The sequence below is a fragment of the Osmerus mordax genome, chromosome 19, assembly GCF_038355195.1.
Source record: "Osmerus mordax isolate fOsmMor3 chromosome 19, fOsmMor3.pri, whole genome shotgun sequence".
Classification (NCBI taxonomy): Eukaryota; Metazoa; Chordata; class Actinopteri; order Osmeriformes; family Osmeridae; genus Osmerus; species Osmerus mordax.
This window is the reverse complement of record NC_090068.1, coordinates 6,189,345-6,208,846: the sequence shown is the minus strand read 5'-3', so window position 1 is coordinate 6,208,846 and position 19,502 is coordinate 6,189,345. Positions and strand designations below refer to the sequence as shown.

Sequence of the window (19,502 nt, the reverse complement as noted above, 5' to 3'; positions counted from 1 at the left end):
GGTCTGCCCATACACACACACACACGCACGCACACACACACACACACACACACGCACACACACGCACACTCCCCTGTAGCAGTCAGCCTATCCCCTGCATAGCCTGCCTGACACTGCAGTCACTAGCTATTCAACTCATTGGCCTACTTTTTCCTCATCCCCCCCCCCTCTCTCGTTTTCTCTCTCTCTCCTCTCTCTGCCCCTCTCTCTCTCCCTCTTTCTTCCTCCCTGCCCACCCCCCCCCCCCCCCCCTCTCTCTCTCTCTTCCTGCAGCTCTTCCCAAAGGGGCTGGGCCAGGGACAGGCAAGACACACACACACACAAAAACACACACATGCTGCATACTCACCTGCATTGAAAGTGTTCTCTGACACACACACACACACACACACACACACACACACACACACACACTAACCTTCACACACATGAAGCCCATCCGTCTCACACAGCTGGACAATAGATGCTTGTTATGATACAACTTGTAAAACCAGTCTGAGAAAGGTTACGAATGCCACTGACAATACTTGCCCAGTGTTTATTAAGAAATACCTACATGTAGATGCCTAGATATAAATAGATGTGTTTATATATCTTGTCAATCGGCGAGTACCCAGATCCAGGTGTTTGTTTCAAGACGAGGAATTACTTTCAATTTAAAGTGTTCCCAAGACGAATACACAACCCACATTCTGACCAAATATTTATTTGTTGTTAACACTCTTGGGGTGACCATTTGTAGAATTCACCCTTTCAGACTCCAAAGTGCTTTTTTAGAACCACACGAAACCAAATGGACGTTTCAATCGATGTGGAAGTGCCACTCTCCATCTCGAAAGGGAAAAGGTGTATGTGTGTGTGTGTGGACACACGTGTGTGTGTGTGTGCGTGTGTGTGTGTGTTACTGTTGCCGTGGGCGCCGTGGTCTCTTACACACCTGGCTCTCAGCATGCCACTATATTACAGCCAATCCAACTGAATCGTTTAGAGAAAAACGTCCCAAACACCCAACTGCACTTTGATGCACAGCACAGAGGCATAGCACGCTCCATGTTACATGGACCTTCCTGGAAAAGTAGTGCATGCGTGTGTGTGTGTGTAGTGGCGTATGTGTGTGTGTACTGTGTATGTGTGTGTACACGGCTCCAGAGCTACAAAGCTCAAACCTCTTCCACACACACGAACACACTCTAAATTGGTGTGTGTCTAAAGGTGTGTGTGTTTGTGCCTGTGTGTGTGTTTCTTTCATGCCAGCTCACCGCTAGGAGCAGCAGAAGCGACTGTACCTCACAACACGACAAACGTCATAGCGACTCCAGCTGCCCTGTCGTCAATGCAGGACCAACACACACACACACCCTGACGTGTAAGACAAGGCGGTGTGTGTTTTCGCTGACACACACGCACAGGGCACACACCAAAACAAAAGCGAGCCCGCTCCTCCAGGTGAGCAGGTGTGAGCGTGCCAGTGTTTGTGGTGTGTGTGTGTGTGAGAGAGAGAGAGAGAGAGAGAGAGAGAGAGAGAGAGCAGGGAAGGGATAAGTCAGTCTATCACTGATCCGGGGCCTCTGTCTGTGTCGGTGTGTGTGTGTGTGTGTGTCTGGGCGGGCCGTGGCGCGCTGCTCAGCCAAGCGATAAATGGGCAAGGCTCGGGGGAGGCCGAGCCCGGCAGCCGACATGCTGATAGTGTGTGTTTGAGTGTGTGACTGTGTGTGTGTGTGTGTGAGTGTGTGGGGGCAGAGAGGAGAGGGAGAGAGGAGAGGGAGAGAGAGAGAGGATGGCTTTGGGAGGGGTGGGGGCTCCGTGTTGTAAAGCAGTGCATTAAAATTTCAGATCGCGGCACGCCAACGCGCGGTCCCAGGCTTCTGTCTGCATCAATGGAGAGCCCCGGGCCTGACGTGCGGGGAGGGGGGAGATGTGAGGAGGGGGGAGAGAGGAGAGAGGAGGCCGAGACAGAAAGGGGAGGGAATGGTGAGACGGGGGGGGGGGGGGGGGGACGACGACGATAGGCACCTTGAGGGCCTGGACAGAAACAGTGACATTCCTCCACAGACACGGGAGAGGGAGGAGAGAGTGTGTGTGTGGGGGGGGGGGGGAGCGAAGTGAGGGGGGGGGAAGCGAAATGAGGGGGGGGAGGAGGTGTGCGTAGAGGAGGGTGTGGGGGGGGGGGGGGGGGGGTCCGACCCAAAACGCCAGAGCGAATTGATGTGTTCTATTATCACGCTCCGATGGCTCTCTCCCTCTCCCTCCAACACTCACAGTAACACCGGGGCGCCACAAGAGAAAGCGAGAGAGAACACACGCACACACACACATATATATATATATGTTTAGAGAGCATGTGCACGCGTGCCAAGATGGGTGAGAGAGGCATGTGTGAAAATGGGGGCGGGGGGTGGTGATCCTGAGTTCACGAGGGACAGAGAAGAAAGAAGAAGAAGAAGAAAAAAAACTGGGAACAGAGAAGCTGAGAGAGAGATAGAGAGCAGCGGGTGGGGGGAGGGGGGAGAGCGAGAAGAAATGGAAGAAGAAGAAGAAGAAAAAAAGGGTAAGACGAAAGAAAGAAGGAAAAAGAGAGGGGAAAAAGCAAAAAAAAAAAAAAAAAAAAAAAAAAAAAAAAGGGAGAGCGAGAGAAGACAACACTGAATTATGGGAACTCCGGAGCCGGGAGAAGACAGACTTATTAAAGCCTAATAGAAAATCAATAGAGACAGGGCTCTGGCAGCTGCACAGTGTGGTCGGCCTGGATCGACACGGAGACGGCTGGGCCACCCCCGCTGGCTGGAGCCAGCCTGGACCCCCCCCCCCCCCCCCGGTCCTCCACACCACGACCCCTCAGAGGCCGGTCTGCTCCAGCCAAGAGGAGCTGTGTGTGCGTGTTGTGTGTGTGTGGATGGAGGGGGGGAGGGGGGCATCGTTTGTGCTGGCCCAGCTCATTGTGTGAGAGTGTGATCCCCCCTGTGTGCACACACACACACACACACACACACACAAACGTCAAGTGAGGTGTAATAGACCGCCAGACAGTCAGGGAAGCAAGTTGGAAGAACAGGAGAGTGTGTGTGTGTGTGTCCAGTTGTGAGGAACGGCGGAGGAGGCAGCTACTGTGGGCCAGGAACACACCGATTACATAACGGTGCAGTGAGATGTGCTCTTAACCTGGGACGAGACACACAACTGTGTGTGTGTGTGTGTGTGTGTGTGAGAACTGTGACCACCGAGTACGTGAATCCCCACAGAGCAGATCTTCAGATCATGGAGTTGAAGGTTTCTTAAATCCAAATAATACGTGTGAGGAAATCAAGAAGAGAGGGAGGGGGGGGGGGGAGAGCGAGCGAGTGAGCGAGAGAGGGGAGACAAGTCGGACACCCGGTCTTTTAAGAGAGCCACTCTGAGACTCTGGCAACAGGGGAACTGTTTTCCCGGACGCACACACAGTGGGGGAATGTTTTCCAGGGCGCACACTCTCAGCTCCAATGTAATTAGTCCGGGGAGACTGAACAAGGAGCCATTGATAAGGTACAAGACCTTCTGTCTGAGGACTCACCCACGGTGCCAGTGTGTGTATGCGGACGAGTGTGCGTGCGTGTCCTGTCAGTCGACGGCCATGTGTGATTGTGTGTGTGCGCGCGCGTGTCTTCCAGTAGTATAAGCGTGGGCAAAGCGTCGGAGGTGGGCGAATGTTTGTGTGACTGGAATCCATACTGAATGTGGGTGATCCTTCTGCACTGCGGTAGGAAGTGTGATTATACAGTACGCGTTTGTGGGTGTTCTGTCTACAGTCGCTGGGTGTGTATGTGTGTGTGTGTGGGCTCCCAGGAGTGTATAATAATGAGGGGGATCTCCACAGAGCCTCAATAAACAGCATATTTCGCTCGCTTTCTCCCTCTCCCCTCCCCCCTCCTCCTCCTCCATCCCACCCACTCTCTCATTTCTTTGTCTTAGGAAGAAAAAAAAAAAGACAACATAATCCTCAATGAATCAAAGATCATTAGCAAATGCTATTCTCATCCGATTCCACAGTCAAGACATCTCGTGTTCGGCTAACGCGATTAGCGCTTGCTAGCAACATTTCAAATAGCTTGACTTGGTAACACTTAAAATGAAACAGCAGGACTCGATGTCCACCGTACTTGTGTTGACTTATCAACACAATCGCAGCGGACAGATCAGCGTACAAACTAATGCATATTCGTCTGCGTTTCGTTACGAGGAACATTCGCTTGCCAATATTCCAAATATAACATACCGTAATGGAATTTACATGAGGGCATTAATCGACCATATTGCGCTCGTCTTCCTCAGCAACACAAGGACAAACACACCAGCACCGGAAAAACCAAGAAAGGACGAGTTTGAGAAGAAAAAATAACCGAAAAAAGACAAGAGCGCACAAACACACCTTACACTCGGCTGGGCCGATTCATCATTACATGGAACGGTACACATCTCCCTCAGCGGCCATTGCAACCCATGGCTGGTTCATTTTGGACTTCTAACCTGCTATTCCAATTGCCTCCGAAGACGTATAACGAATTCGCTAAGATGTGTGATTTGAACACGCTAAATTGGCGCCCAAGTGTGTGTAGATTTCCTCCCCCGTTTTTCAACCGACCGGGTGTGATGTCAGCAGCAGCGTCTGTGTGACATCGCCAGAGGGGACGGACAAACGGCCGCGCCTCCACGGACGACGGTTGGCCCCCTCGTCAATCCACCGCAACGACTTCCTGTTTTTTGTAATGACATCAGAGAGCAGTCAGTCAAGCTGACAGACACACACACACACACACACACACACACTGGTAGAGATGCAGCGCGGTCTCAAAACCGCTCAGAGTCTAGAATGTTCCACTGACCGGGAGCTTGACATACTTCCTGTTCCGAGTACAGAGAAACAAAAGAGGTCTTCAAGGAGGTCATACGCCTTTCTCTCTAGAGAGGAGAATGGAGGTCAGTCTAGCTTTGTATCCACTCAGCCTCTGTTTACATGTGGTTGTGTAATGTGTGTATGTGTGTGTGTGGGTGTATGTGATGTGTGAGAATACACAGACTGTGTTTGTTGGGTACACAATTGCAAACCTCCAGGGAGGCCCTGAGCAGGAGAATCCACTCTCCCCTCAGCCAGGAGAGAACAGTGTTTCCTCTGACCTCCAGCTGCTCTCGGACCAAAAGCACCGAACCAACTGCAGGCCAACACGGGCTTAACAAAAGCCTGCCTGTACAGAGGACCCGCGGGGCAAACAGCAGGCCTGTACAGAGGACCCGCGGGGCAAACAGCAGCGAGGTAGGCCCGGAGGCCGTGGAGACCCAGCCAGGCACAAAAGACCTCCTCGGCCAAAACCTTCACCCCGAGGGGGACATCCGTCTCTCAGAACTGAACCCCGCGTCTCTGCAAGACTCCCTGGATGAACCGGGGGGACGCTTCGATGCTTCCGCTCCTCTTTCCAATCCTGCCATCCACCTTTCCTTCAGTCCGTACGTCCGTTCATTCCCCTTCCTTCCGTCCCCTCCTCGTAAGTGCCAAATGCGGTGGGGGCAAGGGGTCGCCACGACGGGGGGGGGCGCTCCGGACACGTCGGGAAGGGGCGTGGTGAACGGGACCGAATAGGCTGGACGTGGACACGGGCGGACGAAGGGAACGAAGAAAGGAGGAGCGGTGGAGACAGTGAGGACGACGGCATGCAAGGAGATGGTGTGTGGGAATACAAACAGAGGCAGGCAGAGTAACGACTGGCATGGAAGAATGACAGGGAGGGAGAGAGAGAGAGAGAGAGAGAGAGAGAGAGAGAGGGGGAGAGGGAGGAGACATAGGGAGAGAGCGAGGGAGGGGAGCCAGCCGCAGAAATAACCTGTCAATCCAACGCCTAGAAAAGAACTTGTACTTACACACCGAGAGCAGAGTCTGACAGACACCATGACATTCAGCGAGCAGTTTTGGGAATGCAAGGCATGGAATGACACACATGCTCGCACACACGCACACAGGACATGCACAGATATACACGCACACACAGGCTATACGCAGGTACACACGCGCACACACAGGCGCAGAATCATTCCGAGAATTCAGAGTCGTTTCTTCAGACAGACTTATCTAGGAGACTGGGATTTCTAGAAGGCTCCCTCTGTCAAGGCCCTTCACTGGAGGGGGGCCTTAGGCTAGACACTGATGCAAGTTTGCGCGTCTGTCTGTGTGTGTGTGCGTGTGTGTGTGTCGGTGTGTAAGTGAAAGACGGGGGGGAAGAAAAAGGAAAAATAAAGCATCAATTGATGTGTGTGTGTGTGTGTGCCCACATGCGAGTGTGCGTGTGAGGACGTATCAACGTGTTTGTGTGCGAGCCTCTGACTTTGTGCCACAGCAGCCTAACGAGCCATGGGGACACTTGTTACACTTCAAAAAGAGACCCCCGTTTGGAGTTACTGTGTGTGTGTGTGTGTGCGTGCGTGGGTGTGTATGAGGCCTGGCAACAGTGCCTTTCATTTGGTTAGCGGTGGCTATAATTAAGTCTCCTGCAAGTGCCTGGGTGGTAGACACACTGAAATAGCCGCGGGGGAAAGAGAGAAGGCTGGGGCGCGGCAACAGCCAGAATTCCTCTGTGACAGGCCGACACGGAAATTACCCACTGTACAGAGACCACAGGCAATGCCACACACACACGCGCGCGCGCAAACACGCATGTACATGCGCGCACCCACACAAGTCAGACAGACAGATCACATAATCATTGCTTACTCACTCACACACACACACACACACACACACACACACAGAGAGAGACACAGACACAACACAGCTCAGGAAAATGTCAACGCGTGAATGCACACACACACACACACACACACACACTCATGAGGTACTGCCTGTCTAACATGTCAGTGTCACATGTCCTCACGCAAGCAGACATGTACAGTAGCTGCAAACTCACAGACGCACACGATCCAGTATGTGCTCAGGTAGAGTACACACGCACACCTCACTCCTCCCAGTCTCTCAGGCGGAGTTCGTTCGCGGCCCGCCTCGGCACACAGTCACACATCTCAGGGCATGCTTTCAAGTACGCGTCATTCGGGCGCGCCAATTATACGTCTTCTATTCCATTCAGTCGGGGGACAAGGCTGGATTTGCTTTGCGGCGCTCAGATCGGGGGTCCGGAGGAGCCCAGGCTGGCAGGGAGAAGGGGGGTACAGAGTGCTGGGGTAATGTGATCTGTGATTATGCATGGAGTAGGGTTATTAGAGGAGATCAGATTTTCCGTAGATTCAGGTGCAATTACTGCAGATGGCAACCACAGGGTTTTTTAGCCCTAATCAAAGGAACGCGGAGAACGCCTCTGGGGGATTTGGAGGATGAGAGAGAGAGCGTGTGTGTGTGTGTGTGTGTGTGTGTCATTTTTAAGAGAGAGAAAGACTTAATGTGTGTCTGTCTGTATCTGATTGCGTGTGTGTCGCCGACAAAAGTTCAGAGAGGGGCGTAAAGTGTGTGTGGTGGGTGATGCCTGTGTGTGTGTGTGTGTGTATGTGTGTGTGTGGGGGGGGGGTGGGACACATGCACTGGCGCCTCCAGCTAGGGACGGGGACCTACTTTGCTGTCGTGTCCTCGTCATACTTGCTCTTCAGGTCCAGAAGCTCAGCCTGAGTTGCGTCGAGGGCTGAAAACAGATCAATCAAAACACCATTAGCACACACAGCCACTGTACGGTACTGTACGAACGGCTCTGAAGGGACGTGGCCTAGACACGGTATCGAGGCCTGAGGCCTACACGGCTGTAGGTTTCTACACTGCATTGAGAGCACTGGGTAGCTCTCCCAACTTGCAGGCAAAGATGCACAAGTCTTTCTAAAAACCAACAGTTTCTCCCCACTTTTCCAGTGCCCAGCTGTTTCAAAAAGTGTTGTCCAGTACGGTAGAGCGTGTTGAGTGTGCGTGGTGAGTGTGTGTGTGTGCTGTGTGTGGTTTGGCCAGAGCTGATGCCCTGTGACAGCGGACTGTCGGACGCAATGCGTGGAATCGCGCGGCTGGGTTGAAGCTGGGACGTGTTGACAGTGCTGGATTAGTCACTTGCTGGCCCAGAACTAGCAGTCACCGAGTCATACAGAGAGAGAGTAGGGGAGAGAGAGAGAGAGAGAGAGTAGGGGAGAGAGAGAGAGAGAGTAGGGGAGAGTGAGAGAGAGGAATCCACCATCGGATGCCTTCAGCTGGTCGAGCTAGCATTGAGGTGTACACTGCAGAGACACGCACGTTGACACCATTGGGTACTGGAAACTGTTGGGAGAAATACCGACTGGCGTGTGTGTGAGTGTGAGTGAACTCTCTTGCTCTGTATGCTTTTGTGTTTGCCTGCATGGGTAAACAAACACCAAATGTTAGCAGAAATCTCCATTTGAGGACTTGTTACCTGTCTGTAGGGACTGAGCCTTGATATCTGTCTCTTCCAGCCTTGATTCCACAGAGGCTTTGCTCTCCTGGTGCTCACTGTACAGAGAGAGGACAACAACAAAGTGGTTAGCTTAGCATCGCCTCGGTAAACAACAAACCGCTTAGCATAGCCTAAAAAACAACAACTTCTCAGCCTACAAAACAAACAAGATTAGAATCATCTCATGAAGAGAAAACGGACTGGCTAAGCACCACCTACAACTCCAACAGAGGTCAGCATAGTATCACTTAACAACAAGGGGAAGGGTAAGTGCATCAGCACTTCAACAAAGAGGCCAGGTTACCATAGCTCCGGCGCGAACAGGCACCCCAATTCCAGTTTAAGCATTAGCTAAAAGTGTCCTAACCCAGAGTGGGACGCTAGCTAGCTAAGTGGCGTATTTTTAGCCAACAAAGCAAGGCCTGTCAGACTTGGTGGTAAAGACGCCCTCTGTTCGGTTCTATCTGGGGGTTATTAATACTGGAACACCTGGGCCGCCCAATGGGCCTCTTTCATCATGCCACGAGCCCCACCGCACCCGCAGAGCAGCCCATCAATTTACCTCAGCGAGATAGTGGAGGGAGCGCGGTGAAGCCTGAGGAATTAGCATCCAGTTCTGCCTCACTATCCATCTACTAGGTTGAACAGGAAGAAGCCTGTTTGTCCTTGGGTATTAGTTTGTTATCGGAACAGACCGCCAATCTCCCTGAAAAGGGCCAGCTAACTTGGCGCGCATCGTTGACATTTCCATTTGTTATTCTGAAGGTAAAGCACAGCAAGGGCACAGCAAATTTGGGGAAATGGGACGGGACCAAAAGTGCGTAGCCAAATGAAGCACAAAAGCACCCGTTCATTCTGTCATTAGGAACAGCATGGAGCCTACTAAGATTGCAGTGGCAAATGGCTCTATGGGTGTGTGTGTGCGCGCGCATTTGAGGGAGCTACACTAACTGTTGCCCTAGGGACTCTGGCTTGACTCAAGTAGCTAGCAAGCACGTTCACAAACTCACCAGAACCAACAGACTGACAACAGGAAGATCCGGTTCTGAGAAAAGAATCCATTTAGTCATTTATTTAATCATTTAGTGTTCGGGTTATTTACCAATCCATTGGTAAATACCTGTCATACCATCACCTGTTTCCATTTGTATTTTTCCAGATAAGACAACATGTTAAGTCATGTCAACAAAAGAGCCTCAGCTACCCTTTCCGTAGAAGGGGCTACAAGGTTGCCTCTGAGAGAGGAAAAAAACACACCTCCAAGTTCATGACCCTGAGCCCAGTGGAAGCTTTAGTGACGAGGCTCGACCTTACCACCACACTCAAAACAACACCCTTCCGTCATGGGCTAAATCACAGCCGCAGCCAGGAAAAAGCCGGCATCCAACAGCGTAGCCTTCTCATTGGAAGGAAGGGGCGGGTGTTCAACAAATACTCGTTTCTATGCGGGGCAAAAAACAGCCGCCGCTAGCCTCTCCCCTCTAACCCCACCAGCCAGCCTAGGAGGGGAGCTAGCACAAACAAAAGAGGCGCAACGCCCCAGAGTGGAAACACACCTTGGATGACACATCGGTTGTGACTAGCCCTGCAGTGGCTGCCTGCCTGGATGACTGCCTCTGCCTCCACTCATCCCCTGTGTCAGGAGGCAACAAGCTCCACTCGCCTCCACAGCCTCTCATATGCTATTCCCGGCCAACCAGGAAGTCGTGAAATAATTCAAGGGAACAGATTCAGGTTGAACAACCCTACATGGGCTTCCTTTAAGGTGGGATTGGAAGGGAGTGGGAGGGGGGGGGTTGGGTGACAATAGGGAAAATGGCGTGTACTGTTGTGTGACATAACGGGAGGGCACAGGCAGTGTGCCCCCTGAGTGCCAAGCTGGCAGAGGCGGTTATGATCGGGAGGGCTCAGAGCAGTATTATCATGATGCTGGGGCTTTTAGCGGTAAACAAACAGTGATGAATTAAAGGTATTACTGGGCAATGGGATTAGTTGATGGCCGAGATAAAAGCCCTTGTGTAACAGCTGCATATGCCATACTCGTACAAGGGGGCCGTGGTGAGGGGGTGATAGGGTAGTGGCAAACAAGGTGGATTGTCATGAAGTTTCGACGACCATATGCACCAACGGTGAAGAGTGACAGAATAGTGCATGCTCAACTTATCCTGTCAATAAACTACAAAAAGTAGTTTCGACATTGTTGTTGACTTCGGGATTTTCCAATCACAATCGGAGGAAATTCTAACCGACCCATAAAAATAAATAAAATATCCACATAATACTACATCCACACTATACAGAAAAATCTATACAACAAACCCTAAGGCATGATGTCATTCATTACAAGAGCTGGACTTTGCTTTGTTTACCAAAGTCAATATTTGCTCGGCTCAAGTGCTGACTGAAAGTGCAAATTACTCTGATAATAAACCTGGTTTCCTGTGCCCTTCACACCTACTGATAACCCGAAAGCCAAACGTGTCCGCAATGGTCCTCGTTGAACTTTGTACAACTTACAACCACAACACGCAGAAGTCATCTGTAACAAGTCCAAATGTTTATGTCTCCTGAATCGGTGTCGTCATGAAGGATAAAGGAAGAGTAACCACGAGAACATAGCGTGACGTCAAGTGTGTCATTCATCCGCTGCTGGTTGCAGCCAAACGGAATGTATACCAAAGTGACTTTACCCAAAGCTATTTGGATCATCCTCTGACTCACCAAACAGCGCCGAAAGTACAGTAACTTTTGTTTTGAGAGCCCCGTTAACACCGCCTGTTCAAGGCATGAATGCGGTTCTTTCATGCCACCCTCGCAGTCGGGGGGTCATTGTTGTACTGGCATTAAGTCGGCAGTGGAGATAATCACAGAACCGAATCGACGTCTGTGTAAAAGAGAGAGAGAGAGCCGGCATGGCGGGACTACACACATTAGACGCAGCTGCAGACACTGTCCCTCCCGATTCCAGAGCGCCGGCATGCTATCTATGATCACACACGGGGTGGCATTATGCCGGCTTTGTTTGGCTCAGCGTAAACAAACAAAGCCGGCATTAAGGAGGGTCTTCTTCACGTCGATACAGGGATCCCTGTTCGAGAAGGACCACGCTGACTCCTGTCGGAGGAAGCCATTCCACAGACACCCCTCCGCTCTCTCCACCCGGACTAACTGGACCGACTGTGGGTCGGTGAGGGCGTGGCCGAAGTCCCACAGGTGGCGCTCCCTCGCTTACCTCGTCTCCTCGGCGTGGTCGTTGTGAAGCTTCTCCTCGCCCTCCTTTGCCGCCTCCTCCTCCTCCTTCCGTTCTCCTTCTCCTCCCTCCTCGGCTCCCTCCTCCTGGCCCTGTTCCTTGGTCTGCCTCTTCAGTGTCCTTTCATACTCCTCAATCTTCTCCTTAAGTGCTTTAATTGTCACCTCTGGATGGGGGAGCAGTGGGAAGGGGGAGAAAGGACGCCGTTTGTAAGGGTTTCCAGCCGTGCGGGTTCTTGGATGTGACCGAGGCATGTACGCATTCCTATGCATCTACGGTCCATTCATGCACACACACAAAGACGCGTACCACAGTAGGAGTTACTCGAGGCAAAGTGGGATTATGGTAAACAGTACGCTCAAACCATCCCATATCGCACCCCCAACGAGACATCTCCACTTCACAATCAATATGATTTAATGCTTTAATCATGCCGATGCTGTAATCCACTGGTTAACGCCTGGCTAGCTACTTTTGTTTTTTTCTCCTCCCCGCCGTACTATGCCTTGTTGTTTCCCCCCCTCCTCATTCTGACAGAGATAGGGGTCTCCGAACAGGAGAGGTGGAGGGGCGGGGGAGAGGAGGGGGTGGCGGGGGGGGGGGGGTCGACTCTCACAGCTTGCTAATGCCAGATCAGAGTGTATTACTGACGGAGAGCTCTCACTTTTCACCGCGCACTTCCGACTCTTCCTTTGCCTTTTTCTCTCCCACTTTCTCCCCCTCTCTCCCTCTCTCTACCTCTCTCTACCTCTCCCTCTCTCTGCCCTCCTCTGTGGTGATTTAAACTCCAGCGTTTCAGCCCTGACACATAATCAATGTGGACGAGTCCCCTCGGAGCCCTTTCCCCCCTTAACTGTTAAATTGAACTTTAAACATTTAGGTTGCAGGGGATCAATGGCCCCCTCAGCTGGGGTGGGTTAAATGAGAGAGAGAGAGAGAGAGAGGTGAGAGAGAGAGAGAGAGAGAGAGGTGAGAGAGAGAGAAACTAAGAGAGAGAGGGATTCTCCCTCAGAGCTGAGGAGGGGAATCCAGAGCTTAGCTAGGACACAGGGGGGAGACGGAGAGAGAGACGGAGAGAGACGGAGAGAGACGGAGAGAGAGAGAGAGAGAGAGAGAGAGGGAGGGGATGGCGGTAAAGCAAAGAAGGGGAAAGGGGGGAGGAAGCGAGAAGAAGAGAAAAAAAAAAAAATCAATGGCAAAATAAAATATTGCCGCTATTGAGCTGGGTCAATTAGCTCTTGGTGGGAGGGGAATTCCAAAGATGCCCCCCTCCCCCTCCCCCCTCTCCCCCCTCCCCCCCCCCCCCCCTCCTTTCTGAAAAGGAAAAAAAAAGCGAGTAAGGCTTTAGAGGGCCTACACAAAGAAGGTGAGAATGAAAAGAGCCCAGGGGCTACTTTTTCGAAGAGAATTTCAGGCAGAGGAGGAGAATAGGCCTGCATTAAAAGAGGATCTATATTCTGAGTTTACGGAGGGACACGAGGACAGCTCTGGGTCTCTAATGGGTTGATGTTAAGTCAAATGACACACGCACTAAAAGCCCAAGAGGTGATAACTTCCTCATGTCCGTGTAGGGGGGGCTACGGAACGTTCCCGACACAGTTCCTTTTCTCTGGCTGTATCAGGTTCCCTACTTTGGCCTCATTCCCTCCGGCCCTTTGGGACTTTTGCACCATTTCCAAGGGGAGAAAAATGACATTCTATCAAATATACAGTTTCAGTCAGTCAAGTTAGCCTGCAGTTGTCTTGAGGCCCCTAAAAACACAGACGGACAACTTGTAGACAGATCCAAACGTGGTGAGAAGGGATGGCTGGACGATGGGGGGACTCACCGTGGTTCTTGACCTCGGCGCTCTCCTTGGTGTAGCCCTCGAGCGTCTCACGCAGGGTCTGGTTCTCCGTCTCGATGTCGTGCATCTTCTGGACCTTCAGCTGCAGCTGCTGGGCAGCCTCCAGAGCTGAGACCGGATCTGGACGGAGGAGGAGGAAGAGAAGGAGGGAGGAGGAGGAAGAAGAGGAGGAGGAGGAAGAAGAGGAGGAGGAGGAAGAGAAGGAGGCAGGAGGAAGAAGAAGAGGAGGAAGAGGAGGAGGAAGAGTACGAAGACAAAGAGGAGAAGGAAGAGGAGGAGGAGGAGAAGGAGGCAGGAGGAGGAAGAAGAGGAGGAGGAGGAAGAGAAGGAGGCAGGAGGAAGAAGAAGAGGAGGAAGAAGAAGAGGAGGAGGAAGAGGAGGAAGAGGAAGAGGAGAAGGAAGAGGAGGAGGAGGAAGAAGAGGAGGAAGAGAAGGAGGAGGAAGGGAGCAGGTGAGAGACAGGAGTCAGATATGGTCCGTCTGCTTTTGCCTGGATACACAAACACATGAGGAGACCTCCTCTTTCCTGTCAGCACAAAAAGAGTCTAAACCTGTTATGTGGCTGGGACAATGCAGACAGCAGTTTAGCGGTTAAGGTGTCCCGTTAGCTTTTGTGTCCCCTTGCCTGGCTGGGACCGTGAAGGACAGAGGCGAGTCACGCAAGGGCTGATGATGAGCCGTGAGAGTGTGTGTGTGTGTGTGTTGGGGTGGTGGAGCAGAAAGGCTATGTTTAGCTGGCCCCATTCGCACAGCAATGAGCCGGAGTGCTGAGACAGCGCTGGCGCTGTGCACAAGACACACACACACACACACACAGGATCACACACTGAGCTGGGTCACGTGAGCAAGCGGCGCAGACAAAGGAGAGGAGGAGAGAGTCGAGGAGGGAGAGCGAGGGAGAGCGAGGGAGAGGGCAGAACTAACAAGGAAGAAAAGCAGGACTACAAGTGAGGAGGGGAGAAAACGGATAGCGAAGGAACAAGGGAAGAAGACAAGAAGAAGAAGAAGAACGCTAGGTGGAGGGGAGGGCCCCCCCCCCCCGAGTCTGCAGGCGGCATGTTAATGCGGAACAACATTCCTAAGTTCACCGCGGGGGGAGACGGAACAGGAGGGGGGGAATCTTTGGAGTGAGCGCGTCGGGGGACGAGGCACGAGGATATGAGGTTTGGATACGAGAGCCGTCTCGTATCCGGAGAACAAACAGGAAGTAGAACAGAACATGACACACCGTTCTGTTAATAGCAACACAAGGCCTCGTTCCCCTGTCAACGCGGGGAACGCCGATCGTTGCGGGAGTTTGTTGTGGAGGGGGAGAGGTACACAGGGAGGCAGTAGAGGTTGGGAAGGGGGGGGGGGGGAGGGGGTCAAGTTTAGGGAGGACTGGGGTGTGTGTGAGGGGGCTGGGGGGGATTAGGGTCAGGAGGTGCTGGGAGAGAGGGGGTGGGGGCGGTGGGATAGGGGGGACACACCAGCCTTACACCACCTCACACACTCACCGACACACAGACACACACCCACCCACCCACTCAGCGTGCGTGTGCGCGCGCGTCTTGCCAGGCCTGCTCATCAGTGCCCGGCTTCGACACTACTAATTGCTGTATGACTAATTATGCCCCAATTCAGTTGATTTTCCTTAATGAGACAGCTGGGTTAATTATGTAATCATATGATTACATTAGCCCCCCTGGCCCAGCGAGACGGGGGGGGGGGGGGGGGGGGGGGGAGACGAACAAGTGATTGTTAAAAGCAGACATGGTTTAGAAGTGGCGAAAGACGGGGGATGAAAGACGCCCAGCCTTGATTCTCACACACACAGACACACACACACACACGCACACGCACACACACACGTCTCCATGTCGAAAAAATCAAGATTGTTTTCTTCTAAAAGCAACTCCTTAGCTGTGGCAAGGCCCTGGTTATCTTGGAAACGTCCTTGGGGAGGATGAAGCACATTCTTGGGCTTGCTGAGCCTTTGAGAACACGACAGCGCCATCAACGTGCCGGTCGGACGCTGCGTCACAGCCCACCTTTTCATCGACGCTGAACATGGATATCGTACACGGGATCTACCCCACCACCCAGCCACCCCCACACACTCAAACCCACACAAAACACAATTTGATTGGTCGGCTATCTGATAACTCCAAAGAAGATAGAAGTTTCGCCGTTTTTCTTTTGGTTTGGTTTTTCACAGTAGGTCTGTTTCCAGGGCCTCATTTTCCGGGACAGGACCGTGTTTGATATTTGCACGTTTGTCTGCTTCTCGATTCAAATGACGCCTGATTAAAATAACTCCCGACTACTGTCGCCGAGGATGAGAGAGTAACCTGGGAGAAGGTCACAACCGAGTGTAATGTTGATGGGTTCGGTCACACTGCCGGGGTGTGTTGCGTCTGGCCGCCGTCTCCGCGATCCGCTCGACCGCAGCTCCACTCCTGGGAAAGGGAGGCGTCAGACGAGCCCGTCCGTGTTTGTGCATGCTCGGTGCGCGAGGGAGTCGACAATTGAGTGCGTGCGTGTCTGCATCGCTCGCTTCCTTCCTTCTCCTGGTGCTCTCTGTAGTAGACAGGCGGCGCTGGCACCGGCATTGAGTGCGTGCGCGCGTGCGTGCGTAGGAGCGAGAAAAGTCTGCCGACTGCTTGACAAATGTCTGTCTGTTTTAGTATTCAGAAACCTGTCTGGAGGAAGAAAGAAAAAAAAGTCTATCTGTTTTTTTGGGGGGGGTTTCTTATGCGGGGCTAGATACACAGGCTCTCTGATTCTAAGTGAAGACGCTTGCACTGCTTGACTTTGTGTGTCACCGCGGCGAGAATGTGGATAATCACGTGCGGGAGAACAAAAGGTGAGACCTGTTGACGGCAAAAGGTGTAATTCCCCCTCCCCCCCCCCCCCCCCCCCCCACACACACACACAGGCACAACACCAGAATAGACACCTGCTGACATGCTCTTACACGCACTGACATTCACACACTTGTAACCACCCCCACACACCTATGAGATAATCGTTGGAGCACTGATCGCCTCCCTCAGACTGAAAGACGGGGAGACAAGAATGGACAGGCTCCTAGTTACACTGATAAAACACAGACATTCCTACACTACCCCCCCCCCCACACACACACACACACACACGCGCGCACGCACACCCCACTTGGAACACAGGCTGACGTAAGCGAGCCAAGGCAAAGAGGTCTCTGGGTGCTGCTCATCTGTCTTGGCAGACTTTGAGCTCCGTCTGTGTATGTGTGTGTCTCTCTGTGAGTGAGTGTGTGTGTGTGTGTCTCTCTCTCTCTGTGTGTGTGTGTTTTAGCAAGACTGGGATCGCCAAACCACAACAGCAGTCATTTATGCATATACTAAGTGGTTCCCTAGGCGGGCCTGCTCCTACAGACATCGCTTACAGTGTGTGTGTGTGTGTGTGTGTGTGTGTGTGTACAGTATATAGCCCTGCTTCTGTGAGGCCAAATCTGAAGGAAATGTGCTACAGACCCGGCGGTAGGCCTCCTTGACTGTTTTCCACACACACACACACACACACACACACACACACACACACGCAGGTTGACTGTCTGTTTCCACTGTTCCTCGGGTCAGTCCCTCTCCTCTGGTGCGCGCCAGAGGGATGGAAACAAACCCTGGCTGGGCGCTCCAGCCCGACAGCTGTGGCGTGAACAGATAGCGTGTCTCTCAACAGGCCGGATTCATCAGCCTCCAATGGCCTCCTCGGCCATGTGGTTGAAGGACGGCCGGGCAAGTCATCAGGCGTTTGTGTGAGTGTGTGTGTGTGTGTGTCGGGGGTCCCGGCGACTGGTGGCTCATAAACATGACCGATGTGTTTACAGAGCATCGGCTGTGGTGAAAAACGCCTGTGTCGCATCCTCTGTTGCTCGCTGGCGCGTCCGTGCACACGTGCGCTCACACACACACACACACACGCACGCGCAGCCTCACCTGGGACATCGATTAATCTCTTGTACACGTTGAGGAAGGCGGCCTCGGACTCCTTACTCCTTTTACTCACGGCGTCGATCTGAAACAAAGAGATAAGGGAAGCGGGGGGGGGGGTTCAGTCATCGAGAACTGGTTCCTTCAGACGAGACACCACAACAAAAGGCCCGGGCCTTTCCGCCCCATCTGGAGGACGCAGCCCTTTCATGCAGTTCACCTGCACTGGCAGCACTCCCTTTGTGAAGATGCATTTCAAGGTTTTTATACACAGCCAAAACAGAGTGTCGAGAGCGTCGGTCACGGGAATTGAAAGGAACGACAAGTTAGGCCAGAAGCTTTGGTTTGCGATGTTCTTGACTTTGAGTTTTACGTCTTTGTTAGCCAACTGTAATGTTACATTTACATTACATTTAGTCATTTAGCAGACGCTCTTATCCAGAGCGACTTACAGTAAGTACAGGGACATTCCCCCCGAAGCAAGTAGGGTGAAGTGCCTTGCCCAAGTACACAACGTCATTTTGCACGGCCGGGGAATTGAACCGGCAACCTTCAGATTACTAGCCCGACTCCCTCACCGCTCAGCCACCTGACTCCATGTTAGCCAACTGGTTAATGACGAAGCGCCTCCAATTAGAGGGCGAGGTCGCTGCCTCGCGCAAAGATGGGAAACGAACGAGGCTCCGGGAAGGGCGGTCGTTCCGTTGCAGTCCTTAAAAAAGAAGAAGCTTCCCTCCTGTGCCTACCTGTGACTCACAGGAAGAGGAGATGGTGTGATTTCGGGGAGGGCAGAAATCCCAACACAGGCCTTTGGATGAAGATTAGTGAAGCACCGGGTGCTACTGTATATGTGTGTGTGTGTGTGTGGGGGGGGTGGGGTGGGGCGGGTTTATGAAGACTAACCTTTGTAGACCGGATAATAGTGGTTTTAAACGTCCTTGGTTTCCTGACGCACAGTAGTTGATGAACTGGAGATGGGAGTAAAACCCTGTTCTCCTCACTGGGAATGGGACACTTTGGGTCCACGTGAACGCTTAAACAGCTCCGTTCAACCCTACTTTGTCGCTACTGCCCTCGTTTCGTTTCTCTGTCTCTCTCTTCTGCACTTGTCGAAGGGGGTGGGGGGGGGGGGGTTCATGTCAGGGTCAGAGATTTTCTTTTCTTTACCGTAAACTCCATTACGCCCTCAATCCCACACGCCTGGCAACAGCTGGCTGCGGGGAGGGGGGGTTGGGGGTGAGAGATGGTGCGTTCTGCAAAACCCTATTTAAATAGCCATGGCCAATGGTTGAGCACCTTTTTTGGAATCATACGATACAGGGATGTCACACTATTGTGTAAATCCCACCAACTCTCCTAAACTACCACCCCCCCCCCACCCCATTACTCCTAACAGTGACTGTGAGCCAGGAGACACACACACCCACACACACCTCTACATGCAACAGCTGAGCTCTCTAAAGGCTGGCATTTCGCCACCTGGTAATAACGAGCTGTCAATCAAGCACAGCCTGTCACGGTCATGTAAAAACAAGCGATATTGTCCTGATTCAGACCTGTAAGGCTTTTTTTGTTTTGTTTTTCACACAGCTGTGACTCATACCAGTGTGTTACTGCACCACTGTGTCCTGAACACTGTAAAGTATGGGCAAAGCTACAGCAACAAAGCCCTTTCACAGAGTCAAGGACACACCGTTCATCCTGCCTATTCAGGGTTAAGGGCCTGTGTGTTTGACTGTTGGTAAAGCCATAGAAAGCCCTTAGGCAGTGTAGAGTTTGTATGTCTTTGTATAATACTCATACTTCATTTCGGATTACAGGGCCAGATCCAGATAATTCACTGACTGAGAACAGGTCTGAGTGTTAGCATGAGTGTGTGTGTCTCAGTCTCGGAGATCTGTGTGTGTATGTGTGTGTGTGCGTTGGTGGTGTCTGGAGTGCGTCACACATCTCCTGATAGCCTATGTCCAGGCCTTGTGTCTTGCTGACTCTGCGTTCCCCAACCACTGTGTGTGTGTGTGTGTGTGTGTGTGTGTGT

The 19,502-nt window shown here is 52.3% G+C and overlaps 1 protein-coding gene across 1 annotated transcript in view; it reads right to left on the bottom strand.

The window, feature by feature from the left end:
• The window catches only part of cux1a (cut-like homeobox 1a), a 61,932-nt gene extending 43,289 nt beyond the window's left edge, over window positions 1–18,643 (bottom strand). Inside the window, 6 exon segments of the mRNA XM_067257687.1 lie at window positions 7,583–7,649; window positions 8,397–8,473; window positions 11,650–11,833; window positions 13,497–13,634; window positions 17,471–17,549; window positions 18,632–18,643. Coding sequence (XP_067113788.1) covers window positions 7,583–7,649; window positions 8,397–8,473; window positions 11,650–11,833; window positions 13,497–13,634; window positions 17,471–17,549; window positions 18,632–18,643 — 557 coding nt within the window.
• Window positions 18,644–19,502: the final 859 nt, after the last annotated feature.